This window comes from Excalfactoria chinensis, chromosome 4, assembly GCF_039878825.1.
Source record: "Excalfactoria chinensis isolate bCotChi1 chromosome 4, bCotChi1.hap2, whole genome shotgun sequence".
In the NCBI taxonomy this organism is placed as follows: Eukaryota; Metazoa; Chordata; class Aves; order Galliformes; family Phasianidae; genus Excalfactoria; species Excalfactoria chinensis.
The window spans coordinates 69,789,593-69,817,562 of NC_092828.1; the positions used below are offsets into that span (position 1 = coordinate 69,789,593).

At 45.6% G+C, this 27,970-nt stretch overlaps 1 protein-coding gene across 7 annotated transcripts in view; it reads right to left on the minus strand.

The window, feature by feature from the left end:
• KIAA1210 (KIAA1210 ortholog) overlaps positions 1-26,330 on the minus strand; it is a 50,611-nt gene extending 24,281 nt beyond the window's left edge. For 2 of the 7 annotated variants that reach the window (XM_072336047.1, XM_072336046.1), the window contains exons 1-2: positions 13,949-14,172; positions 1,013-1,089 (exon numbers count right to left, since the gene is read on the minus strand). In XM_072336047.1, coding sequence (XP_072192148.1) covers positions 1,013-1,089; positions 13,949-13,983 — 112 coding nt within the window. In that variant the 5' untranslated portion in view covers positions 13,984-14,172. Of the gene's footprint in view, positions 1-1,012; positions 1,090-5,458; positions 5,593-13,914; positions 14,173-25,953; positions 26,091-26,129 lie in introns of those variants that run through there. The other 5 variants (XM_072336053.1, XM_072336050.1, XM_072336048.1 and 2 more) reach the window with 5 other exon arrangements.
• Positions 26,331-27,970: the final 1,640 nt, after the last annotated feature.

Sequence of the window (27,970 nt, forward strand, 5' to 3'; positions counted from 1 at the left end):
AGCAACTTCTAACTTCCTTGAGGTCTGGTTCAGTTGGAGACAGAAATGTCACTGTTTTTCTTAGAGCCAATGCTGAGGACAGCAAGGGATTTCCTGCCTTCCTTGTCACCAAGATCAGAGTTTGATCTGTTTCCTGAACACCAGCAAACTAGCACAAAATCTGCATCTGTGGGTTTTCTCACAAGGTCTCCAGTGTATCACAAACAACAGCAGCCAATGTGGTAAGCTAGATTACAAATTTAGGAAACCAGTTGCTACTGAGCATCCAACATCACACCACCTTCACCCTTATCCATCTGCCGTGCAAGGTTCAACTACGGGTTCCTTTGCCATTTGCTTCTCTCTTCTACCAATATTCTGTAGGCAGTAGATATATTTCTGAAGAAAGAAGCAAGATGACTTTTGAAACACTGAAACACTGAAGACGGTTGTGAAATGTTAGTCAAAGGAAAAGAAAAACTATCAAGTGGTACAACAGTCACTGCTGAAATGCCTCAGCTTTTGTGGTATTCTTCGTATTTGCTTAGCTCCCCAACACCAGACTGAACATTAGCACAGGGGATTTGCTTTAACTAAGACCACTCTGGCACAAAGGTATTTCCCCTTCCTTCAGATTATTCCATTCTCTCATGGCTGTTTGCTTCAGCCAATGCCACGAGTTGACAAGATAAGTAACAAATGGCTGTCTGTGCCAAGACCAGAGTGTAAGCTCAGCTCCCACAGACAGAGCTGGCTTACAGCATCTGTCACAGCAGATACGACAGCCAGCTCTCCATGCTCCAGTGTCCTGTTTTCTGAAAATCCAAGGCAGAACCAGAAAATAGCCAGAAAACTACTTTCCAGTAGGGCACATCAAACGCCCTTCCTATAATACTGCCAGCTAGCAAAGCCACACAGAAAAAAAAAAGTCAAAACAGAACTGTAAACCAGGTTCCTACAGATGGCCCTCTAACCTGAAGAAAACAAACCTTGGCTTCCAATTCAGCTATACAACCGGAGAACTCCTGCTTACCTGCGTACTCTTCGGCCGTCTCCCCTGGTTCAGGTGACTGTATGACATCTGTTGGCCCCGTAGCCATGATATAGTCACTGAAATGGAGATTAAGGTATTAGTTAAATTTTAGCCCACCTTTCCTGCAGACTATGATCCCACCTCACTCAAAGAAAGAGTGTGTCTGGATCCTTTCTAAAGCTGCATTCCCAAACGCTCATCACAAACAGGGCTCACGCGCTTATTTTGTATCTCAGCCACAGAACTCTTTTTCATTAGCACTTATTTCTCCAGTCAGAACTAATAGAGCAGCCTCACTTCGTGCCAGCGCCTCTCTCTGTTTAAGAATCCAGGATCAAAGTTTGCATCTAATGAAAATGTGACCGGCAAGGTCCGTCACGCTCCCCAGTGCCAGAATCATGAATCTTTATGCATGCTGTTTGCTACAGACTGACAGCTCCATGCACAGTTCCACGTACAAAGCATCTCAAGTAAGAGCTCTGCCGCCAGGGTTGGCATATTGCAGTGCCCTCACAGCAGGCAGCCTGTCAGCATTATTAAAATTAGTTAAGCATCAGCACTGAAGCATCATCCTGGGCTATGCTACATTTGTGGAAACCAATAGATCAAATTTATTTTGGATCCAGTGCAATCAGCTTTTAGCCACAAGCTTTGAAACCTTATCGCAAGCTGGGCTATTGATCAACCACATTAGCTGATGGCATCATCTTCCTCTCTGATGAAAACAAAAGTTCAGCCTAGTTTTAAGATCATTCAATGTTAACTGGCTCCACTTTGTATTTTCCAAGGCTCCTAAATGGGCGTCTGTCAGAAACAAAGGAATGAAGCAGCAGACCGCAAGAGTTACAGTACAAATGTCAAGCAACAATGGCAACGTGACAGTCCTGCACGCAGCTCATAAATACTGTCCTTTGTTGGGGAAGATCCCTAAGTGATACCCTTACACAGCAAGCAATTCCAACCTGCTGTGGCAGGACTTTAAGAGTAAGAAATCTCTACAAACAGCTGAAAACACCCCCAACCAAATCCTGCCCACTTTTCTGTGTGGTCAGACAATTTTCCACTTCAAAGCAGTATAGGACTGCCAACTTAAACTGCTTAGATATCTACTTGGCCAGATAGGAAACTACTGTATTTTTTCTCTATCAGCCACACCTCCAATCTGTCATGCCGCTGCTTCTCCCAGCCCGTGGACAGCCCCACAGAACCTCAGATATAAAAACGATGGGACTGGTGATGGGCTGCGGCTTTCTTCTACTTCAGCTCATCTTTAGCAGCGAGCATAGGAATGCACTAATGCACTGTCGGTCCAAACAATCTCATCTCACCTTGCAAAAATACAGTGAAAGTCATTGCAGGGACCAGGACTGGTTAGACCTTTTCTAAATAAGATGCACTGAAGATGGTTTTGAAACAACTGATAAACAATATTCAGAAGCAACCATAAGTAAGACTTGTATGATTTGGAAATGTCTGCATCTCCTGTGCATTTCAACTCAAATGGTCATTTGTGGACCTCCTCATACAGACTCTGTATTAAGAAGAAATTCTGATCTATATTCCCCCTTGATTTACACACCATGCAGACTGATGTTACAATTTTTCTTTAGGGAAAGGAAAATGCATTTGAAATAAAGCATCAAGGAAGCACTCCGTGAATGTACAAGGACAAACTGGAAAGTCCCCAAACTTGAGCTTATTTTCACAGCACACGAGTGGCACTGACATTTGGCTCATTTGCACCCCTAACTTCTGATATGCCCACCTTCAATATAATGAAAACATATGAGATCCATGTTTGTTTTTGCTGGCTCTACATTTATCTAAATCACTCCATCATCTCAGCTGCTTCCATCAGTCCCTGCAGACACTTCGACTGCTGCACTTATTACAAGTGCAAGCATTTATTTCCATTCGGTGCACCTTTTATACCAGTAGAACTATAATTGCAGGGCAGTTCAGCTCCGAGGCAATCTCTTTACGGGCAAATCAGCTCCTGCACTAACTCAATTTTATAGCTGAGCTCTCTGGGGCATATGGAGGTCAAGTGTCAATTGCAAGGGCACAATGCCTGTCTGCAGAAGTGCCCTCACTTAGGACCCTGATCACTGACCTGATCACTGGATCATCATTCCAGTGAACCAAACAGTGACTTGAGGTGAGGGAAACATCACAGGTTTTTACAATTTACAAGCATTTAGATGGCAAGAAAAAAATACAATATTTACAGCGAAAGTGTAAGTTCTATAACTGAAAGCTTGTGATGCAGCTGAAGGAAAGTTAGCACTTATTAGAAAGATGGTATTATATTAGAAAAAAGATGGTATCTTATTAGGAAGATGGTATTTAGATGTCAAATTCTGGTGGCAGTGTGTTTTATTTTACATGAGAAAAGCCAGCATCATTTCTGGGCTACAAACCCTAGCCTGGGGATTCATGTAATGGAGAAAAAGAGGACAAAAACTCATCAATACCGATCCATGTAAGTGCACAGGCATTAACTGGTTGAACCCTCAGACATTGACTACTGCCAGCCCTTAATGACAGCTGCCAGACGCGGTGCTGCATGTGGCCAGGATGTATTGATACCACATGTCCATTTCGATCAGCACCACATGCACCCTGCATGCTCCCCCAGAGCACCACACCATGAGACAAAGTTTTAAACAAATACTGTAAGCTCGCTGATTTTTAGTGAGAGAAATACTGGGAGAAATGAACGGAACAGCATTTTTGGTGCTTGTCTGGCAAGGAGATGTGAGGGGACAGGTCGGAGAAGGAGTCCACCAGAAGGCAAAGCAGAGGAAGCAATACAACCCTCACAAGGTTGCAGGGCTTTCTTTATTGCAAAGCAGGCAGCAGGAGCTAGCAGGTAATCACTGCCTATCCTTTCCTGGTTTGGTGGTTTGGATCTGGGCTCCCTGCTATCCCATACTCAGCTTCCATCCATCACCTTATCGTGGTGCGTTCACCTGGAGCTCTTCAACTCCTGAGAGCAACTAATCAGTCTGAAGAGAAGGCACTGCCCATGAACAGGAGAAGCAGCCTAGCCTCTCTCTCACCAGCTGCAGCAACTGCAGATACTTGGAATGCTCTACAGTGACTGGGCACATGAAATGCAACCCCAGGAGAGCTCTCTGAACATTCCCTTTTCTCAGCTAAGTACATCACCTGAATATGTGTTATCACATGGGGGAAAATGCAAACAAAAGAGAACTCCTTTCCATTCCTTGGTTTGTGCACTTCAGTAAATGGCTCCTGGGAAATCAGCCCTGTACAGCCCCCAGGTTTCCTGCACTTAACAAAGACCCAAGACAAAGAGAAGATCTCTTCTCAGCCCCATAGAGGGATACATATCCCTTGACACTTTGGACAGTGAGATGTCTCAGCACAGGGGAATGCATGCGCCCACTCAAGCCTCCAGGCAGCCAGTCATGGCCAGCATCCCCCAGCACATGGCTCTCTTCTGAGCTCTAGGCCTCACAAAAGAGCAAGATGTAAGACAGGTATGTACTCAGGTTATGTTCTTCAGTGAAAGGTGACCGGTTAAATTTTTACTTTTCTAATTAAAGCACGTTAGAGGACTTTGCTCTGACAAAATGGGGTTGATTGCTTCTTCCCTGGGAACCCTATAAGCCAACTATCAATAGACTCGTTAACCCACTGATAGTAAGTACAACAAAATTCTGTCTTCAGTTTCACCTCTGTAGCCCCACAGGGTGTCAGGGTCAGTCACAAAGCAAAACCAGAGCCCATGAGATTTCTGTTCCAGTTGCACATCCCTTGAGCCTATCAGAAACAAGGTTTCACTGTTCTCTGTACCCAGAACCAGAACCTGGCCCATCAGGTGCACTTTGAGCAGCATGGGACCCCAAAGACAGCTTGTTAAAAGAGGACACTGACCTCACACAGCTCATCCCACTGGATGCACTCTTCTAGAGTGCAGAGTTTCTAGGACAAATTTCCCATCTCTGATATGCAAGATGGTTTTCCCAGGCCACAGCTGGCATCACCACAACCCAACTGTGGCTGCTTTATGTAGGCACAAGAGAATGGCACAAATAGAAGCTTACTCAGAGACTCCGGCTGCTGCCTCCACTAATGATAGCGAAAGGCGAGGAGTTTACAAAGTTAATGAATACTGCTCGCATCATTCTATGGAGAGTAGAACAGCTTAACAAAGTTTAAGGCCCTTTTCAAAGGATCACAAGTAATATGACAATAGTAGTCTTCAGAAAGTCTAGATAAGCAGCTAATCGATAGAGCATCAATAAAAATGCCCTCCCAGGATCAAATAGGGGTCATAATTCTTCATAGCATCAGATAACAGTCAGCTGCTCCCCTCACAGAGATATCCAGAGTAAACAATGTTCACATAAAGAGATGTATTCACAGCTTTCACCCTGCGCTCAGCCAATACCCGCTCCCCATGCCCCATCCTCACACCTCAGCTTCCCAGCGAAGGCTTGCCAGAAGACAGTTCCCAGTGGGCTGGACTCTCTGTACCTACAGTCTGCTTTGAGAAGTCTCTGTCTGACCGATTCTGAAGGATTTCTGCTATTCAGCAGCTCCTGAAGCAATATGTGCTGCCCTCCCGGCGAGTGTGTGTGTAACACTAATGGAAAGCAGCTGGTGGGCTGAAGCTGACTTTAAAAAAAAAAAGTAGCAGGAGGAAATGCCTTTCATACAGTCACACGGGCTCAGTCTGTAATTGTGTGAGAAGCCAAAAGGATAAGAAGGGGGAAGGGCAAATGACAGAAACTATTTATAAGCTACGAGAGAAAACACAGCGGCAATGCGATGTCAGCAGCCTCGAACCAAGGGGCTCAGTGCTCTGCCCCTGCCCTGCTCCCCAAGATGCCCTCATGCTCAGCACTAAAGAACTGCAGTGTGGCCTCTGTACATGCAGGGACGTGGCTGCAGTGTACAGATGTGGAGCTGTGTTAGCTTAAACCTGGGCAGGTACCACAGCAGCTGAGCAGCTACCAATTTGCTCTTAGCTCAAAGGTCCCACTCATATCCAAGCTACCACAGCTTTGTGACAGCTGGCATCTGTACCAGCCATGTCAAGCTGCTGCCCTCATGCCCCTAATTACTCTGCAATGCTCATTAGCAGGACACCACACCACCACTGTCGGTGTGGGGATCCCTACTGCATGCTTGCATCAGCAGACAGCAGCACTAATATCCACCTGCTTACCAGGAACTAAGCCAAGAGCCGCTTCTCTGACAGTGATTTATAGGACCATTTTTCCAGTGCACTTTCTGGTCTGTGCATATCAGGAGAAACACGAGAGAACTTCGATCCAATCAAGGCTGGCACTTACCCAGCAACTCACTAAGCACATGCAGGGCTCAGCCAGCACTTTGAGCCCAGATGGATGCTCCAGTAGAGGAACGTGCATTAATTGCCCCAGCTGAACTGCACCATTTGGCACCAGCGTAGCAGTAAGTCAGTGCCTTTCCCATGTAATAATTCTTCTTTACACTACAGAACAGCTGGAACAAGGATCTTCCTCTCTTCCTAACAAGAAGCAACAGAGGCAGCAGGCAGCCAGCAATGGCCGAAGGAATGCACATGCTGCAGGCAGCAGCAGCTCCCTCAGATCTGCTGCCATGGGTACAGCCAGTGAGCTTGGGAAGGGGAGGACATGCACTGAACATAGACTCATACAATCAATTGAGTTAGAAGGGACACTTAAAGGCCATCAATTCCAACTTCCTGCACTGAACATGGACACCAACAGCTCCATCAGGTGCACAGAGCCTGTCCACCCTGACCTTGAGTGCCTTTGGGGATGGGGCACCACCTCTCCAGGCAACCTGTGCCAGTGCCTCATTGCCCTTATTGTGAAAAAAATTCCTTATATCCAATCTAAATCTCCACTCTTCTAGTTTGAAACCACTTCCCCTTGTCATGTCAACACAGATCCTGCTCAAGAGTCTGTTCTCGTCCTTCTTACAGTCTCTCTAGATGCTGACAGGCCACTCTCAGGTCTCCCTGGAGCCTTCCCTTCTCCATGCTGCACAGCCCCAGATCACAGCCTGTCTTCGCAGGGAGGTGTTCTGTCCCTCATATCATTTTTGTGGCCCCACACCAGCAAGGATGCAACAAGAGGTAGCCATGGAGCTGATCCAGTCAGAACCACTGCCTCTGGAAGCATCCCCCAAGCAGAGCAGCAGGAAGCCATGTTGCTATCTCCCTATGCCTGCATGCTCTCAGTGTAGGAGTCAGTTCTGGGGACAGGCCAAGCTGAGTTCCTCTGCGCTGCTGCATTCAAACCAAATCCACAAGATGCTGGGTATATTTGGCCACTGCTTTCTGGTTTATCCAAACCCTTAGCGTTTTGTAAGAGTGCCATACTCCTGTCTTTGGATCCCTGCTTATTCTCACAAAATGTGGGACATCATTACATCCTAGGCCTGGAAGAGGCTGTGGATGTTTTTAACAAACTAAGTTGTCTGAGTGATGCAGGAAAAAAAGGGGCTGAAACAATAGCCAACAGAAAGCCAGAACTGAAACACAGAACTTCAGGCTATGTCTGAAGCTCTACTTTTTTTTTCTAAAGCAATCCCTTATCCTTCACTTTGTGGGTTGAAGAACAGCTTAAGGATAGGAAAAAAAACCCATCAGATAGCTCACACTGCGCAGGACACACTGCTTTCAGGATGAGTCAATGAAGACATTTCATGCCCAGGAATTTAAAGTGCACTAAAGAGCAACAACAAAAGGAGCGACTAACAGAAAGGTCCCAGAGTCACTGTGTCATAACATTCACTCTGTGGATCCAACTCCCCAAACCAGGCAGCCAGCTCTAGGCTACAAGAGAGAAAAGCAAACCAGGCTCTGTGGACTCAGACTGCCTTTGGCAGGAAGCTCAGGAAATCACTCCATGTGAAGTCCCGGACCCAGCAGGGCAACATCTATTGGCTGTTCCCATGTGAAAATAAAGAAGGCCGGTTCCGTCTTGTGTTAAAACACACTGTCTGGCTAAACTTCATGGCCTTCCATTGCTTCTGGACCATAGTCAGAGCCAAAGGAAGGACTGGGGCAGCATCAACGTCTGTGAGAGGGGAAATTCTGGAGCTGTGTGTGACTCTGAGGGTTTCCAGGGAACCTCACACTGCTCCTTCCAGCCCCAGCGGGCATCCTGTGCAGCACAGGAGAGCCACCAGAACCAAAGGCAGTCACCCATGTGCCTCATAGATTCATAGAATCACAGAATCATTCAGGTTGGAAAGACCACTAAGGTATTCTAGTCCATCCATCAGTCCATGTGTGTGACTGTCCTAGGCCTTGTCACTCCGTGTGACATCCACCACTTTCATGAACACCTGCAGGGATGGTGACTCCACCACCTCTCTGGGCAGCTTGTTCCAATAACCCTCCACTCTGAGAAGTTGTTTGTCCTAGTATCCAACCTGAACCTCCGCTGGCATAACTTTGAGCAATCCCCAAGTCACTTCTGTCCCCAGGCTACTGAGTGACAGTTCTCTTTAGAGCAGCCACTACAAAGGGGACCTGCTTTGAGATTCCATTCACACACGCTCCTCTAAACTCAGACCATCTGAGCCATTGCTGGTTTGCACCGACAGAGCAGCGAGTTGCATTCAGCTTGAGGAAGGTGGAGACACCAGGGAGCAGAGAGGGTATCCAAAATTGGCTGAAATCCAGGAGGGTGACACCAAAGAGAGCAAGAACCACAGGACGGGTACTGACAAGAGGATATTTTGGCAAATGCACAGACGTGCACATGCATTCTGTAAGATCTTAACTGGCTGAGTCCTGCAAGAAAGGAAGCGATGAGACAATTTGCATTTTATGAAGGAAAACAATGAAATTTCAACTGCTGCAACATTCTTTTCACTCAGCTGAGAGCAGGGGAAGTAATTTGCTGGAGTGAATCGGCAAACAACTCCTCTGCACCTCAGCCAGGCTGTATTTTCCCCAGGTGCAGGGACAGCTTGAAGATTAACACCATGTCTGCAGCACGGTGCTGAGCCAGAGAGCTCACATACATCCCCCTCAAACCTGAAGCTCTGCAGGGATCGGAGCTGTGCTGTTAGGTGAGGGATACTTACAAAGCCTGGCCAGAGCACACAGTTACATATTTCTTAGAATGAATAAGCATAAATGAATTCATCTCAAATAAAAGTCATACATTCAGTTCTCTAATTAGCACCAGATCCTTGAAACTCTGAGGCCAAAAGAAACAACCACAACAAAAATTTGGGGCTGGAACACCGCCTTAGCTCTGGCTGAATGGTCAGAAAGTGGAACCTCTGTCTGCACAGCAACGTTCCCCTGCTCCAGCTGAGCATGCTGCTGTCCCTTTGGCCATGACGCAGCCACCAAGGTGCTACAACACGGTGACAGACCATGTGTGACCACCAGTACTCTGGTGCTTGTGCACCCATACAAGTGCGGCAGCATGCACCGGTGCAAACACAGTTAAAGGATGAGTGAGGACATTGTGGCCCAGACCTCTGCTTCTTCACCTACCTTGCAGTGGAAGCACTGCACTGCTAGCTCACTGCACTGCTCACAGCACAGTGAGCAGCAACAGCACATCATCTGCACACAAAATCAGACAGGATATGAACTGACTGGCTTTAATTTGTATAAACAGTGACGCCCACAATGAAGCCTTGGAGGGCCACCTGCCACCTCAGTACAAATAATTGTTATTACTGCTACCGCAGTGTATGAACGAATCAGAAGGCCTGCAGTTAGTGTTTCCTGTATTCAAAACACTTCTTAAAACTCCTTGATGTGTAACAGTTGAAACAACAATGGATTTAACTCAGAAATACGTGCTTTGATGACTGTAGAGGGTGGCTTTTGGAAAGAATCATGGCATTTTGTGCTCAAACGTATTCTTACAGCAGCAACCCATAAGAGAAGAAAAGAAGTAAGAACCCAGCCTTGCAATTCTCTTGGGTTTTCACCTGTCTCTCCATCTCAGCACTGCCAAGATCTGGTTGGCAATCAGTTGTCCCTGACCTACATAGCTCAGATAGGTTATCTACTGGAAGTACAACTTGAAGCTAGTACTTTTTTGTCTGAAGTATCCGTAGCCAGATTTCAGCTTCTAAGGCCAACTCGAGGCCTTTGCATCACAGCTATTAAATTTTCCAGACATCTGTACAGGGAGGAAACGACAAATTAATCTCTCTCTTTTGCTGAAAAGGTATAAAACCAGACACTCTGAGCTGCATAAGGAAAGAACATGAGGTAAAATTATGACAAGATGTTTTCAGGGCTCAACCTGGCACAGTATGGTAGACAAAAACTCCAGCCAAATGGTGCAGAAGAGTGAAAATCACATTCAGCAGATTGTCCCAAGCCAAGAAGCTTCTGCAGGACAGGCAGCATTAGGAGTGCATGTCCAGCAGACACTTGGTACTATAGTGATAGGGAGAGGGCTTCTGTGCTGAAACCAACCACAGGGGCACAGCTGCCTGGAACTCATCTGCCTGCAGCCAGCAAATGCACAACATCATGGCAGCTGCTTCGCCACAATGGCATGCTTAGCCACCAAACACCATGCAGAGAGAAGTGTGAGCAGCAGGAGGAGGACTAGCGAGGTGGAGTGACTCACTGGCTGTATTAAGACACAATTGAACTTCTTGCACAGGGATGAGTCAAAAGGAATGAATCAACAAATAGAAATAGTTCATCTTTCTGTTAATAATACAGCACCATTGTACTAACAGTGCTCAACTGCCTGTGGTGCCATGGCTCTGCCACCTCCTGGCTGCTTTTGTTCACCCTCTCTATTATTCTTGTGTAAGAAAAGAGGGCCTAAGTCTGAATGCTTTCAGTATTAAGCACTGAGCTGAGCAACCCTTGTGAGCTGAAGACAAAATGCTCACCACTGTCCAAATGCTGGTTAATTGTCATGGACAGGAGCAAGCTCATAGGTTGCACATTGAAGGACTACCAAGGGGTTATAATGCCTGGGGAGTCTTCTGATCAGATCACCATGTCTGACTTGGTCCCAGTGAAGAGAGCTCCCCACTTCCCAAAAAGTATATCCCTTCTCCAGTGCTTTGCCTCCTCTACCCTCTACACACCACTTCCTGAAACCTGGCACTGCCACCTCTGTCTGGAAGTGAACAGCCTGAAAAATGCTTCGCACCTCAGCGTGTGCTGAAGAGCAGAGCATGATGGGCAGTCTTCTGCCATAATCCCTCTGCAGTGGCATGGCTCCCAAAAGCAAGATGCTGCAGGAAGAAAACGAGCTGCTGACAGTTTGGAGCTGCCCGGCTCCCTTCAGTGCCAAGCTGCTACTTCAGTAGCACTTGGTGGAGCTCTAAAGCACTCCCAGGTCACTTCCAACAAAGCAGCAGCACCTAATCCTGAAAATAAACTTCACTGCCAATGACTTTCACCTCAAAATACAAGTATACTGACAATTTTCCAATGCATCCCTTGATCAAGAGCTCTTCTGAAATGCTGAACATGACTTCAGGACAAGAGTGCACATCAGCAGTTTTTGACAGTTTGGGACCAAAAGAAAGAAATGTATTACCCCACTGGAAGTGCAGAGCTTGGTGTAGCAGAACACATTCAAATTAAGTATGTCCATAATTCTGGGATTGCTTGCGAAAGCCACCATAAAATCTGCACTGACCACCTTAACTACAGACCAGTTAAATACGTTTCCTTGGAGTCTGTTATAGAAACTGGCTCTGAGCTGACAGGCAAAGCCTTCAGCCAAACACTTTATATAGCTTCTAACATACTATATTTGTCTTTGGAAATTGGCAGTTTGCATTGACCGTCGGTGAATCTTACTGTTCAAGCAACAACATTTTTAAGCTCATAATTACGTATCTGGCTAGTACCAGCAACAGAAAGGCAGATACTAACAGATTCTTCTGCGGGTCTTAGAAAACTGCATCATATCTGCTTAAAGCTGATGGGCTTTTCCAACAGCAGACCAGGACCAAGCACAACATAGCTCTGCAACAAGGATGAGCTACAAGACTTACTGCAGGAACAGTTCAAGATTGCTGGGGTTGCCAATGTTGGGTAAAGAGAAATGAACATAGAAAACAACCTGTAATTTTCATTCAGCTGATTAAGGTTGGTGCTGTTACATTACATTCAGATTTCTTAAGGTGGCATCTCATCAAAGAGCACTAACAAAGCACAGGGGCGGGACTCAATGCAGAATGATCGGCTCAGCCACACATCACTGCAGCGCACAAAGGCAAAACATGGGACACTGAAGGCTGATGTGACAGCAGCAGGAGACAATGACCCAAAGCAGTTCTTAGAACAGCCCAGGAGCCCCTGCTGGATGCAGCAGCTCAGAGGGAGCTCTCTCCCATTGTCACTGCTGGGTTTCAGCCCTCTGGGCTACTTTGGCTAAATCATTGCTTGTGCGCAAGCCAATTGCTTAAAACATAAAAAGCATTTCATTCACAAAGCAAACGAACTCCCACAGGTCCAACAACCACATGAGGATTTAGGGAAGCTTCTCCTGTGAATCCATCTGATGCTGTCCAGAAGGCCAAATGTTTTGGGTGAAACTCAAAAGGAACTTAATCCAAAATTAATCTCAGGCTCCAAACATAATTGTTGCCAAAATTAACGTCTGAGACTCATTCTAATAGTCAATAACCACTGCCAAAGCTGCACATAAAATTTGTAACGAGCACGAAGTCTTAATAGTCACTAATCCACTTGGGAACACATCACAGGGCTGAGACAACAGGATGAGGAACATAATCTACACACATACCCAGTGTCAAAACCAAACTGAAGAATAATGAGAAAGAAGAGTTTGTTTAGGGAGAAAATGCTGCCCTTTATGAACCAGGTGGATTTCCACAAGGAAGGAAGTGATCATGCCATACAAAAGAAGCTTCATCTGCTGCCCATCCCTTATAGCCTCTCCCTGCCTTCCACAACCACATTTCCCCCTCTTTCCTGAGGTAGACTTGCTTTCCAAGTACTTAGATCCCTTCTTGTAGGCACTGTCACAAGTTTCAAAGGAGGAAAAGAGTCAGCATGGGGTGGGAATGCTAACTGAAATCCAGAAAGAACTGGGAGACTTTGAAAACCCATAGTTCCAGCAGAGTAAAGTGAGACACCTGGCATAAGGAATGCAGCCTTTAGGAGAGGTACAAAGAGGAGGAGGAAGCTGCAAGTTTTACTTCTGAGCCTTCATCCGTACCTTTAAGTACCATCATTCACATCTTCAGCCTCAAGATACAATTTCGCTTGCTTTTCACTGTTAATTTTCACTTTCTGTAATCCTATATTGTATGCAAAAATAGAGCCCTCTACAGTCTGCTGATGCAAATAATCATCAAAACCCACCGCTCGCTTTTTGCAGCAGATATTTTTCTTCCACTCCTTAGCAGGGAGAATGTCAAAGGCAGAAGAAAAGCTGCCTTCATTGTCATTTAAAGCACCAACACTAACGTTTTGTCCCATCCACTTCTACCTCTGCAGCCCACTTGGCAATCAAAAGGATTTCTTGCAAATCCAATCTCTCAGCAGGGTGGAAATACACAACAAACCTCAGGTTAGATATACAAAAATGTTTCATATCAGATTTCTAGTTGAGTATTTTTTAAAGCCAACGTGCATTTCTCTATTTCTTGTTATTTGTTAATATGTGAGCAGCGCAGTTAATTAACAAAGAAAAGGACACTTTCCCATCACTACAACTAGACTGCAAAAGGTTCTTTCCCTTTTCAGTGTTTGCCGCTGGGCACGTATGTCTGTGACGGAAAAAGAAAGAACTAATTTTCATCAAATTGGCATTTCAGTCAGTATTGACTTTTTGCACTTCGTTGCTCAGAAGGGCACTTCAGTCCCAGGGCAGGAGCACACTGTGCAGTGCTGCTGCAGTACCAGAGAGGCAGAGTGTGAGTGTACCCACCGTGGTGCAGGGTAGAGCTCCGCATGGCACTTACTTCTCACTTCTCAGGCAACTGTAGAATCCGGCCATGGTCCTTCACAGAGATGTGCAGGCATTTAATTCATCCTTGTGCACAGATGCCAGCACGAAGACTCGGCAGCTCTGTGCCCTGCTCACCAAGTGCCCACACGCACGCACAAGAAAGGCAGCGTGCCGATGCAATTACTAGCCAGATAAAGTTCCTGATCTGAGGCCCTCAGACTCTGCTGAACCGTGTCCAAGGAGGGCTGTGCCTGCTCCATACATGGTTATGAATTGTTAACTCCCCCTTTCCCTGCCTCCCTCCAGCTCTTGGTGAGCACGGCATCCTAAGTGTCAAATACCATATGGCATTCGGTTCTGTCTCCCTGCGGGACTAATGAAGGGATTGGTTGTAATTAGGATATGAAGAAGCCCCAAAGAGATTATATTGTTATTGTTATTTTTTAAACAGACAGGCTACAGAAAATACTCGCATCATCACCATGCAAACCTGCAGCCACTCTCCAGCACACAAAGGGTGCACCAGACCTTCCAGCACAGGCATCAGCCCAACTCACTGTAAATCACAAGCAGTTCTAACATGCTGCTCCGCACATTAACAGCAAAAACTACATCCCTGCAGCACCACAAGGCCAGGTGAGAAGCACTGGAGTTTCAAACAGCCACTACATCTGTATTAGAAAAACCCAGCCTGGCAATGCCCACTGATGACACACACAGCTGCTGTACCTCACTGCCACTAGGAGACCCTCATGGGTTCAGAAGAAGGAAAACAGCTATGGTTTAATGCTGGGAACATCCCCATAGCAGCTCTGTTCAGAGGGTGACCCGTGCTCAGGGACAGCACGGCTGCCCACCCGTCAGCATTACATTGCATTAAGGCCATGCAGCACAGGTACCCACCATTTTGGCTTGCCTAGGCCACACTGAGTGAGCAGAAATCGCCTTGAGCCACATACACAAAGGTCGCTCCAAAAGTAATGCCCCCCCCAATTTATTTCCATGGAAACTACAACTGATACAGAAAGCACAATCACACCATTTCACAGAGTAAATTCTCAGCTACAGAACGCTATTTTTCAGTAAAGTCACCACTACTAGCTCTGTACTTTTGCCAGTGATGAACAAGAGCCTGTATGCTGGGCTTGTCAAAGCCTGCACCAGTGGAGATGCCTCACTGTCACTGTCACCACTGCTGAAACACACCACTCACTCCTCACTGTGTTCACATCCGCTGCTTGGTCTCTATCAACATTCAGCAAGCATCGATGGATGTCAGTTTCTAACATGGATTGTTTCTTCTAGAATATTAAGAGAAATATTTTAACATCTTTTCTGCAAGAGAGAGACAAAGTTTGAGAAATGTCCCCCTGGTGTATGGTCCCAGGACTGACTGTTGCAGCACCTTCGTAACAGTGCAGAACTGTGTAACCTATGAATTATGAACCTTTGAACTCTGTTTATTTTCTACGAAATCCCATACATCGAGGAAAGCTGTGACACAAATAGTAAATGATATCAAGTGCAAGAGCTGTCACTAACAAACTAAATCATATTCTCATCTAACTTCCCAGCAAAAGAGAGAAAACTTCCACAATGCCACCCACAGAAAAACCTTAAACGCAACCTAACCTGAAGAAGATGTGCTTTGTCTTTGCAAAAGATGCAAAACTGCAGTAGCACAAGTTGCGATTAGTTTCACTGCTGTCCTGAGTTACTGTGTTTGTCACAATGATTCCAGTCCAAGCTCTTCATCCTAATTATGAACCAGCTACGAACCTCAGCCTCCACCCATGGAGAAGCCCACAGGAAAAAAGAAAAGTCAAACCCAAGACTTTGGTTCTAAGATATCAACCACTGAGAAAGAATTCAGGGAGATTGCTGGGGAAACATTCTCACTGGCTGAGCGTACAAAACCTCGGACATGAGGCTGCATTTGAAATCTGCCCAGCATTTAGTTCAGAAAATGCTGCCAAAAGAAACATTTCTAGCAAGAAATGAAGGAAACCTCATCAGAAGCTCACATTTGTATTTAAAAGCAAGAAAGATCAAATGGCTTTCTAGTGGGAAGGCTCAGTCCTGGAGGCAGTGGAAGGGCGTAATCCTGATGGCTTTGCAAGAATCTGGTAGTTTTAACTAGCATAGAGTAAGGCCCCCAAGTTTCAAAAGATGGTATTTTTTACTAACACAAAGCAGATTCTGTGTCTCCTACCTGAGACTCTTTGCCTTCAGAATGTTTCCTGTCATCGCTTTTTTGTCTTTCATGTGTTTGTTTTTTGTCTTGAAGTTACTTACTTGAATGTGCAAATCTTCATCTGTTGGTGCTCATTTAGGTCAAATGTAGCCTTGTTCCCAGGAACTGGCAGATTTACCCACACACATTGCACCACTTAGAAAGACCCTTTGCTTTCCAAGAAGCACAGACTGGTAAACAGTCATTAAAAATAATTACCCCACCTCAGGATTTACTCCTTTTTATTCTCTATCTCCATATCAGTCTCCAAGCCGCTCCATGGCAGCATTTCTTATTCATGGCTCTGATTCTTCATTTCTAGCACAGATCCAAATAGCTGCACATTGAGCTTTCTGGGTAGAGATCCAAAACCCAAGATGTTAATAAATATCATGGCTCCAAGTCCACAGTGCAAGTAAGCAGTTCTGTGATGCTTACACAGGTCGTGCAGTCAAACAGGAGCCAAGCTGGCATTAGCTCGTTCTTTGTCAAGTGCTAAATGAGTGGGCTGCTCTGCTGCCAGTTAATTAATAAAGGCTGTTTTCAGCTCGCTAAGTAGATGAACACCAAATAACCACAGAATACAGACTTTGGCAAAATAAAGATCTTTCTTTAAAGATAGGGGAGAGAGCAAGTTTAGACACCTGGAAGCTGAATCAGATCTGAATTTCCTCTAAAGCCTGTGGCTTGGCCTGACTGAAAAAGCCCATTCTACCCATTTCTGTTTGAAACAAGCATTCCCCTTGACTTCTCCCAACTCACTACCATTGCTTCCCACCCACAGCCCAATAACCTTACTATTCCCTGTGATCACTGCTCATCCTAATCCACCTTCATCCTGTCTGTCTGTCTGCAGGTGGAGCGAGCGCTCCAGATGGCAAGGTGCCCTTCCTCGGGGTGATGCAGAGGTAGTGGCAGTGCCTGTGAAGCTCCCTGAGTTTCTCAATTTCACCAAAGGGAAAGAGCAAGGCAAGTCTGAGCAAAGACAGCAACTCAAGCATCGAGAAAGGCTGCACTATGATATAATTCACTGTTTCGTGGGCAATTTCGGCAAGAAAGACCTCTTCAAAGTAAGTAACCAACAGCAACTGGTAATCCAACACGGGAAACTCAAAATAAGCTGAAAACCAGCCCATTGCCACAGCCACTTCCTACACACACACCCGTACACAGGGTACACACCAGCAGCCCAACAACAGAGGTGTTAGGAGCTACACACACAACAAGCGATGCAAAATATGTTTCACGTCCAACAGATCTACTGCTTTTCTTGCAGCCTTTTGCAGCTAAATCTCCAAGGGCTAACTGTGTCCTTACCTTCTGGGCTCTGAGACAATAAACACTTCAGGCTTCTCAAAAAGCCCGCTTAAAGCTGGCTTGAGGGACATCTGGACATGGTGCATGGTGCAACACAGCAGGGATGGATCAGGTGTCAGACAGTTCTGACACCCACCATCTCCCCAGGAAGTCCATTCCAGCATTTGACCACTCTTTTGGACAATAAAAACATCACTGTTAAAAGCCACGCTATCAGAACTTTAAGCAACTGGGTTGGAATCACCCACAGTACTCTGCAGAAAGGAAAGAAGTGAAGATAAGAGGATTTCTGCCTTTCAGAGTTTGTACATCCATCTGTGATTAATATTAGGAGGAAAATGAGGGTCAAAGCCTATCTCTGACAGTAGAATACAGGAGCCTCTAACTGTGCATTATATCAGCTTCTCATTAACTGATCTGAGCCTGAAGAATTTGCGGTGATACTTGCTTTGGAGTCTAATTACTGTATGTTGATCTAATTATGTCTGCTTTTACACTTTGTGTGCAGTGTCTGGGATTTGGGGTATTTCTGTGGTTGTTATTTCCTGTTGGAGGACTTGCTGCAAGACCCTGCAATAAAAAGAATGCTGCAAAGGCTGCAGCAGTACATATAATCTCTAATTCTAGTGTCTGGCAATTCCAATTATGAACTGTTTCACAGTTTCTCACTAACATACTATCTTCAGTTTTGAGGAAGGAGCAAAGATAAACCTCAGTACGGTATATGCAGCATATTACTGAATTCTAAAACATGGCAAAAAAAGATACCAGTACACTACATCTGTCTTCCCTAGTCTGTGCCTCCTCTGTGTCCACACAGTCAAACACGATCCCCTCCTGGATTATCTAGAGATGAAGGTCAGACCAAGTGTCATTTAAAAGGTAATTTCCCCCAGATTTGCAGCAGGATCACAGAGGTATCCTCAGACTTCAGTGTCAGAAAACATCAATTGCCAAACAAACAGCAGCGATGGAGGGAGGAGTGTTTGAGTCACATTTCACTAATGTGCAATTGATTTGCATGTAAAAATGCATTACTTACAGAGAAATTAAGGACACCCATATATACACAGACAACATAGCAGGAAGCGCTGCCTCTCATGTCTCTGCTTTTTTTCCATCCAAGATCATAAATCTAAAATTTAACATTATAATGAGTTTGAATGAAAAGCAGATTTTTGTTATTTTTATTTTTTGACACAGAGGAAGAGCTTGGTATTTCCTGTGAAAACACCAGCATGGTCAACATTTTCTATACTGGAAAACTGTGGTTCTTTTGTCTGAGTTTCGGTAGTGTGGAAACTGAACAAAGGAGCTCTATTTCTACACTCTCTGACTTAGGAAAATACTGTGTTAAAACACATTACGTTCCAACAACACAACTTTTCCTTCTCGGAGTCCAGGCAGGCACCAATATGCAAGACCATCTGGAAAGAAATGTGAGAACACGGTATGTAGCTTCAGGCACATGGATCACTGCCTAGTCTACATGTCGAACATCAGAGGTAACAGCTACCGAGTCTAAACAAATATCCTGAGACGCCTTGAATAATGACTGGAGTTCTCTACACCCCATTCTTCCCAAATTCCCCTCTAGGGATAGATCCAGTCAATGTCCTTGCAACACACCAAGCTCCCTTGGAGACAGATCAGACCTACGCTGCCACTAATGCCTGTGCTGTGAATAAGCAATCAAGGTTAATGACTTCCCATGTATATTGGCTTCACACTAATGCGGGCCCACCTCTTCGACAGAATTACTCCTGATTTGTTTGCACAGGTATAATTAGGGACTTGCACATCTGGAAAAATGTTCTGAAATCCATCTGCATCCTGAATTTCTACTGCCACTGACATAAAAATTCAAAAGCAAAGGTCATCTCAGATACCATCTCACGGGCTGAAGTAATAAGACGGGAAATCACAGAAGCACAGCTCTGAGGAAAAGGCTGTCTGACTCCAGTGCCTGCAAACACAAGGCTAAAGATAAAGCCACCATTAACTTTCAGCAAAGGGCAGTGAGGTCCCAGAACGTCCTGCCTGCAGCCTCCATTGCTCCAAAGGGAAATGAACAGAAAAATACGAGTTAGAACTACACACTGCTGACATTTAACTCAAATTAGTAGGCAACGGTAACGTCTCTTTTCCTTTGTTAGCTTTCCTCTGCTTAAAGGCATGCACACAGTATCTGTTTCATTTCACAAACTGCAAAATAAGTAGAATGCACTGAGTAATAATAAATTTACTCCCACCACTTGGTATCTGCAAGATTAATCACAAGCACCAGACCTGTGTCCCTCTGCACAGAATGCAGTCCTTCTCCACGCTGCAGACACAGATGGGGAACTGAGGCAGAGTAATCCAGTGACTCTTCCAGAAACCACAAACCGAGACTGAACCCAAAGCTCCCGGTGCCTGGAACTGTGTTTTAGAGTCCTTTCCCATCCTCCCTCTCTCCATAACGACAGTCAGAAAGACCCTACAAGAATAGGCACCCTATAAATATCTAAAATGATAACTTTAAGTTCAACTAGCCAGGCTTCAGCTGTGGGAACTCCTACAGAATCACTGGCATCAAAAGGCTGAGTTACACTAGAAATCAATGACTCCACCTCGCAACTTGGTCCAGCCTGCCCAGAGTTTTCAAATCATCACATAATAAAACATACCCCATATTAAGCCAATTTTGCCAGAAGAGTTCCTTACTCCAGCAGAGTCCTGAGCACAGCAGCCTCGCACATTACTCAGATTCAAGTTCTGGGAGTCTTTAAATATCCAGTTTGTTCCCAACTGTCTCTTACATATGCTGGCACCGCTCCCATCAAAATGGGAAGGGAAAAATATCTAATAATTAAATATCTACGAGCAGGAAATACGCTAATTGCAGAAGAATTTTACCTAAACCTGTTGAATAAATTACAGTTCTGAGTCACCAAGTCACTTAAACTCATGCTTGAAGTGGATCTCAGCTTGGTCCATCCCATTTCAAAGGGTCCAACTACAGAGCCTAAGGATAGTGCTGAGCTGATGGATCCACCTACTGCCATAAAACCAGTGGTATCTGAAAAAGCTACTTGGGAGTCATGACAAATTGAAGTCTATTGCCCTCCTTCTGCTCTATGAAGTGGTTTAGGAGATACACACAGCTCTCCCAGGAAAAATGCCACTATCCAGCCCCACCACTCTGGTCCGTATTGCTGGCCCAGACACAACACACTTGAGATCCAACAGCATTAGCTTTGGGTATTGACTTCTTGCTTCCATCTTGGTAGTTTCTGTCCACTGAAATACCAGCCAACACTGCAAATCCCAATGGGACAAGGAGCACTTGTCAGCATGTGCCATGAGCTGAAAAGCCACCCACCTCTGCCACTGGTTTTAGCAGCACCTGTGTGAGAAGGCAAACACAGATCAAGACATGAAACAGCTCCTCTGAGTACAGCACAGAGGCTAATGCACCAATGCTGCCTGCAAGGGGACAAACTGAGGCACTGCCTGGATATAAGCCAGTGCACAGCCTAAGGACAAGGCACGCTTGCTCTGCGCTCAGCTGCCTTTAGACACAAATGCTAAGCAAGATCTCCATTTATCAAGGAATATTTTTATATAATGTGAATTACAAACTAGATTCGTCTTTAAAAGCAATGAAAGGTTGCTAAGAGAAGTTACAGGATGGATTTGAGTTGTTTTCTTGGCTGCAAAACACCAATACTGCACTATTTTCTCACAGTGGATGAGTTTTACTCTTTCACTAAGGCAACTGTTAACCACGTACGAACACTGCTGAGATTCTGGATATTTCCCCTAGATTGCGCAGAGTTTTTCCCCATAAATTCATACATAATTGCTAAATATAATGAGATATTAGTAAGATAATAACGATAACAAATCCCAAGGGAGTATCACTGAGTGTTGCAGGGTGACTGCTAGTTGTCAGTTAAACTGTTGATATACGATGAAGCTTTTTCTCTGCTCAGAGGCTGCTACAAAACCAGTGAGTATTCATCTCTGGAGAGTCCCGCATACGCTATGCATGGAAAATCCCCTTCACCAGGGAAAGGAACTTTCACAACTCTTCAGGTGTTGCTTTGCTCCCCTTTTTCTCTTTCCATTTAACACAATTTTACACCGCTTCTCATTAAAACCACAACATAAAACCCTTAGCATAGTCTATGAGCTTGACAAATCAACTAACATAAGAACCTCTGTGATAAACGATAGACTTTCCTTGACTCTGATTTCTTGCTTTAAGCTGATTTATTTAAAGAACCTTAACATTTTAATATATTTTCTTCCACAATAAAATATCACAGTGTTAGAAGTTTTAACACTTATTAAATCTTCTCTTCAGACATCACTGTGGCAACAAAGCGATATCTCACAAAGGCTACATCCCCCAAAAGAAAAGGACTTAAAATACATCAGCGCATGTCCATGTTGGACAATCAGTCCATGTTGGTAGTTAACACTTTTTCAACCAAGATTTAAAGAGTCAGTTATATAAACTCACGAGCTGCCTGTGAGGTGCTAAATAATTTCCTTGCAGACTTAAATGAAACACATAACTTGAAACAGCAACAAAGACAAGGAAGCACACTAACACATATGCCCAGCTCGCAGCACGTTCCTGGATAAGCATATTGTGTATATGGGACTGGAGTTTAAACTTATAGAGAAGCTCTTGGCCCATTTCTCAAATACTACGTAAACCACATAGCCAGGCTGCCCTGCTTTCTCTCCCTCACCCTTTCACATCTCCCAGCTGAGCAGTAAAATTCATCACAGAAAACAGAAGGTAAATTCAGAGCTCAGAAATCCTGGCACAGCTGTGACAGAAAACAGGTTGAGAGAATGTGTCTTTTCTAAGCCTTCCCCTGCCCATCACTACCAGTACACTGGAAAACATGAATGGTATTTTGAGTTGCAGAGACAAGATTTATCCTGGGATGTGAAGAAGAGCCTTAGGCCTCTGTTACCTGGCTGCAGTTGTGTGCAGCAAGTCAGCAACGAGACTGGAAACAATGCTGCTTTGCCTTGTACTGTGGACTTAATGTCGTGGGGTGGGCTGCAACTCCAAGTCTCTTAGGTTAGAAATGATTATTAATGATTACTTTTAAAAAGAGCATTGGCACTCAAAAGTGCAAAGATTCACCCAGTGTGTGGCAGCCTGACCCTCATGCTGGCAGGTACCTCTCCCACACAACCTCATGGAATACAAAAATGGTCTTACCAAGAGTAAACTGGGAGGAAGCATAAGGCACAGTCAGCTACAAACTACTGCAACGCTTTCTGACAAATTCTATTTATCAGATTTTCATGTTTAATGGTGACAGCCTCTTCATGTCAGCAAAGATCGGTGGAATTTAAGAGCTGTGTGTTCAGGAGGAAAAGGAAAGGGCTGGAACAGCAGGTAGCAATCCAAAGCACAGCAGTGAAAGCACAAGAAGCTGTGTACCTCCTTGGTGTACCACTTGGCTGAAATTAGCTCAACTTGTAAGCAAAGTACAAGTAAAATTAGGAGCACTAACCTCTATTTTACCCTACAGTCTTTTAACAAACAATTTACAGGGAAGCTGCGAAATCAGACCTTCATTACTTCCTACAGTTTTAAGTGCTTAGAGTAGTGCAGCCACCTCAAATTCAACACCTCTCAGTCAGCAAAACGATGCAACAAGTGGGTATTTTGGAAACAACATTTGGCACTCCCTTCACGTTCAGCTTCCGAACTGCTGCAGGTCCTACTTTCAAGCTTTGCTGGCTGTGTGTTTTGACTTCTTTTTGCCCAGCTTTGGTTTGTTCGTTGGTCAGAAGATTTAACATCTTGCATGACCGTTTGTCTGTGTGAACTATGACCTGAAGAGATCTCATGAGATTATGGGGAAACTGCAGTAGTTGGCAACAGCGAGGGAGGAATATAAGTTAAAATGATCCTTATTAATACCATCAGCTACAAATGTTAGCATCTGCTGCTCGCCAAAGAGGTGGTTTCAAGTTCTAACCTGCAGCACTCCTTCCATTGCACATACAAGCTGTCAACCAAAGATATGGAGATAAACCCCTGCGAATGGAGAGAAATGCATGTAGCTTTATGCTTAAACAGACTGAGCTTGAACAGGCTGAAGAATTGGCAGCTGTTCTGAAACTCATTTGAGGGAATGATAGGGGGACAGGACTGCGTTGCCACTAAAACTAACGTCAAGTAACAAACTCTCACCATGTTACTGAATTAATTTAGAAGAAACTGATGAAATTCAAATGGTATCTATGCTTGTGGCGTTGGCATGGCTTTTGAAAGCTATTTTAGACCTTCAGAGGATGTGTATGTATCTGCGTATGCGTGACTCAACACGATTCTGGTGGCATTCCAGTAAAGTCAAGCCACTGCAGCTCGAGACTGGGCCGCATCCAGAGCTCATTAAAAACACTGAGAATCCTTCCACCCAGACCAGCTCCCCAAATCATCACTTGTTGTTGCAGTCTGCAGCAGGGCTGGCAGTCACAGGGCTCTGTCCTCTGCTTGACTTATTACACAGCTGGGTGCTTACGTTACATAACGAAAGATATTGAGAACAACCACACCACATTCACTGTCCGCAATACAAACACAAGGATTACTGAAAATCCTCTGGGGGGAAAAAATAATTCAACTCTCTAGTTGGCCACACCAACGTGTACTTTCTTTTCATTTATACCGAGATTTCATAGAAATAAATACATATATAGAAACGGATCTCTAACATACTTCGTCAGTATCGAATACAATAAGCTTTCTGGTCAAAGTCGTAGTGGATTTTAGCAGAGATTAGGCAGTAAAGGATTAAAGACGTGTTTGCTGGTATTAAACGTTTTAGACTCTCTCCCATGTACACAAAGTATTGTTCACCAAGTGCTCATTTTCCCAGCTGTTAAAAAACAAGGAACACCTCAACCCTTCCTCAGCACTTATACAGGATCCCAGTATCCGCATGCGCAGATAGGGCTTTCTTGTGAAACGTTCTAAATAACCAGTGGACCCTACGCACCTTTATTTGGATTTTAAATACGGCCCTGTACTAAGCGGGTGCTTGGAGCAAGCTGAACTTCTCACTTTGACCACCATACAGCTTCTTCTGTCAAAATAAAACATAGCTGTGCTGCTGTCTGCAGCACTGGGACTGGTAAATTAAACCACGCTTCCAATGGAGAAGAACGTTAACTCTGAAAGAAAACACTTTGTAAGACAGGAATCTCAACTTTTTGGTTGAGCCTGTGCTTATTGGCCGCAGGAAAGACTGAAGAAAAGTCTACAGAAGTTTCTGCTCCCCAAATATCCAGATACAGCCAAAACCTCTGCTGGAGGTTGCAAAGGGACCAATAGTTTTGAGTCATCAGATCTGCACCAGGCACAGCTCCATCTTGTTGGTCACAGCCCATCAAATCACAAGCAAGGAACTTAAGTGAAACAACCATTCAAACTCAGAAACTGGTTCATATAACTTGGTTTTGCATAGTAGAGAAAGCACATAGTATAGATACATAACTGAATAAAATATTTTATCAAGGCAAGTATCTGTATTTCTCATAACAAATCTGCAAAGGTGCTGGAGTCCAAATTGTCATTGAATACATCGTGTGAGAGAAAAACAAATAGAAAACTGACATTCATGAAGCTGTTAAGAACAAAGCGCCTTTACACTTGGCTTTCGAGGGCTGTTTTAAGGGCTCCCAACAGTAATCGTTAAGCCACGTGTAAACTCCATCAAATTCCCCCAAATATCCAAAGCACAACGCAAAGCATAAAAGAGCAGCAGTAACAGTAACCCCGAGGGATGGGAACACGCGTACTCTTTCCAAACCCCGACTGCAAGGCTGAAGTCGATAGAAGCCCATCTCGGCCTGCGCCGGAGGGCTCGGACGGGCGCCGGGGCGGGGGGGAGGGGGGTGAGCTTTCCCCGCTCAGCATCGTGCAGGACGTGGCACGAGGACGCGGCAGCACGGCGGGGGGACACGCACGGCTCTGGGAGGCGCTGCCCAGGCAGGAGCTGGAGCAGAGAACGTGCAGGCGGTTTGATGGGCTCGGTGACGCTCCGCTCGCACCGCCCGCTGTTCGGTACCTCGAAGGGAGCGCTCGCCCTGACTCGAGCCCCTCCTACCGGCACAAGAGCTGTATCACAGGAAATTCGGCAAGGATGTGCGATTGAGCGAGTTTGCTCCCGGCACGCGGCTGTCTGTGAGTTCGTGTTTGTAACAGCAATGCAACAGCAAAGGGACCATCACGGACACAGCCCGTGCATCCTTCAGCTGGGAGGAGAACTTCGCTGCTCTCAGCGCGTCCCCGCCTCGGCCCGGCTCCTGCACCGCGCGGCTTCTGCTCCCGCAGCCCCGGGGCCGCACGCGTGCGGGACACGGCCGGCAGTGCCGGAGCGATGCAGGGGGCAAAAACGAAGCCGCGTTCGCATCGATCACTGCGGCGAGTCCGGCGAACCCACCTAGGTCAGACAGCTGCTCGCAGGCATCAGGCACAGAGGTCCGATCCCGGGGATCCCGCGGGTTCACGCGGACGCCAGACCCCGCGCTCCGGGGGCAGCGCGGAGGCAGCAACGCGTTCGCAGCCCTCCCCGGGAGCGCGCCCGGCCCCGCCGCGAGCACCCGCCCCGCCGCTCACCCGCCGCTTCCCGCAGCGCTCCGCAGCCCCGCGGCGGCGCCTCCCCGTAGTGCCGGGCTCCGAGTTCGCTCCACGGGGACGGGACGCGGTGCCGCCCCTGCTGCGGTGCGGCGTTGTGCTGCGGGCGGCCCCCGCGGCCCCGGCCCCGCCCGCAGCGCTTCCCGCACGTGTGCCGGGTCTGGGTGCCGCCAGGTGCTCCCCGGCAGCCCGAGCTGGGGTCAGAGCGAGCACAGAAGCAACCAGCCCTGCAACAGGTGGACATGTGGCTTGTATTTGGAAGGGTACCGAATGAAACTGAGCACCTGGGCCATTTGGGGAAAAACAAGTGGTACTCCTTCCACAGGTCCGTCTTCCTACCGCTGCCTTCTTTTTCAGCCACTCTCCCTTCACCTGTGCCACTTTGGATCTGGCCGCTGAACCAAAGGCAGTGAAAGCTCTGTTACGTGAAAGCAACGAGAACTCTTTGAAGCAGAAATGTCACTCATGCCAAGATAAGATTCTGTGCCTGTCTTGTGTTTCTGTAACTAACACGCTACATGAAAGCTCTGCCATCCTTCCGAAAGTCTGGTTAAAATAAATAAAGAAGTGAGTCCCATTTGGAGCTGGTTGATGCTGCAGAGATTTAGATGTATCTCCAGGAATGATGGAGTCTAAAGTCTGCAGCCAACGTTGAGAGCGTGTTTGGCCAACTGGAGCTGTGGGATGAGGGAGGGATTTTGTTTCCTTGGCACCAGTCAGTAGAAGAGTGAGATTACAGCTCCTCATCATTCTTTTCTTTTTCCTTGTTAGAAAGTGTTATGAAGATTTCTACTGCGCATTTAAAATATAATAATAATAAAGAAAAAAGCAGGAATACTTAGAAACAGTTTGACCCACTTTGATTTGTAAGGACATGCAATATATCTGAGTTCTGGTGCCATTTTCTTCAATTCATCCTCTTCTTCAACAAGGAGAACTGCTTCATCAACCCTTCTCATGGATTCTGTTAACCACAGCTTCAAGGAGGAAAAGACTGTTGTCTATAGAATGGCAAGAAGTAACTGTGGGAGCGCGGCTAATGCTTGTGGTATTCAGCTGATGCCAACTCAGTTCTGTCCATAACCTCAGTTCCATTTAAATGCACTGCCAGACAAATGTGCTACTGGGAAATGTGTAACGAGGGGCTCATGGATGCGGGTAATTCCAAATGATGTATCATCATTTTTATTAATGCGCATTTATTTCTAAGTATCTATTCCCATTCCCCCCCCCCCCCCCCAAATAAGACACATCTCGATACATTTGGGTATGATAGAAGGTAAGAAACAAAAACAAAAGGCATACAGTTGAGTAACTTAACTTGTGGTACCAGTGTTTATGTGGGAGATAACTTGAGATTTTATCAATCTTGGCAACATTTCCCAGCCCTCCTTTATCTAAGAATGAACTGCCCTTGCATGGTTTCTCTGGGATACCGGGTACAAACAGAGCTTATTTTCCCTCCCTTCAGTGTCAGTTCATGGTCAAATTCCAGGCTGGGTTATTTTGGTGTTTGGGTTTCTCTTGTACAAAATGTAAGCAACGAAAGAAAGATATCTCAATAGTTTTCTCTTTTTCCATCTAGTTCTCTAACATGTAATATCAACACAACAAGATCTAACAGCACCTCAATACCTGCACTGAACAGAGTTAAGCACCATCAAGGCAATACAGCTCCTCATTTGAATCATTCTAAAGCTCAGGAGATTTCTCCAGTATCTCAGTCAGGATCGAAACCCAAACCCGCCTCATTACCGACCACAGATCTCACTACTCCATCGATGAAACAACGAACTTTCTTCTCCCAGCTCGACAGCAGATGG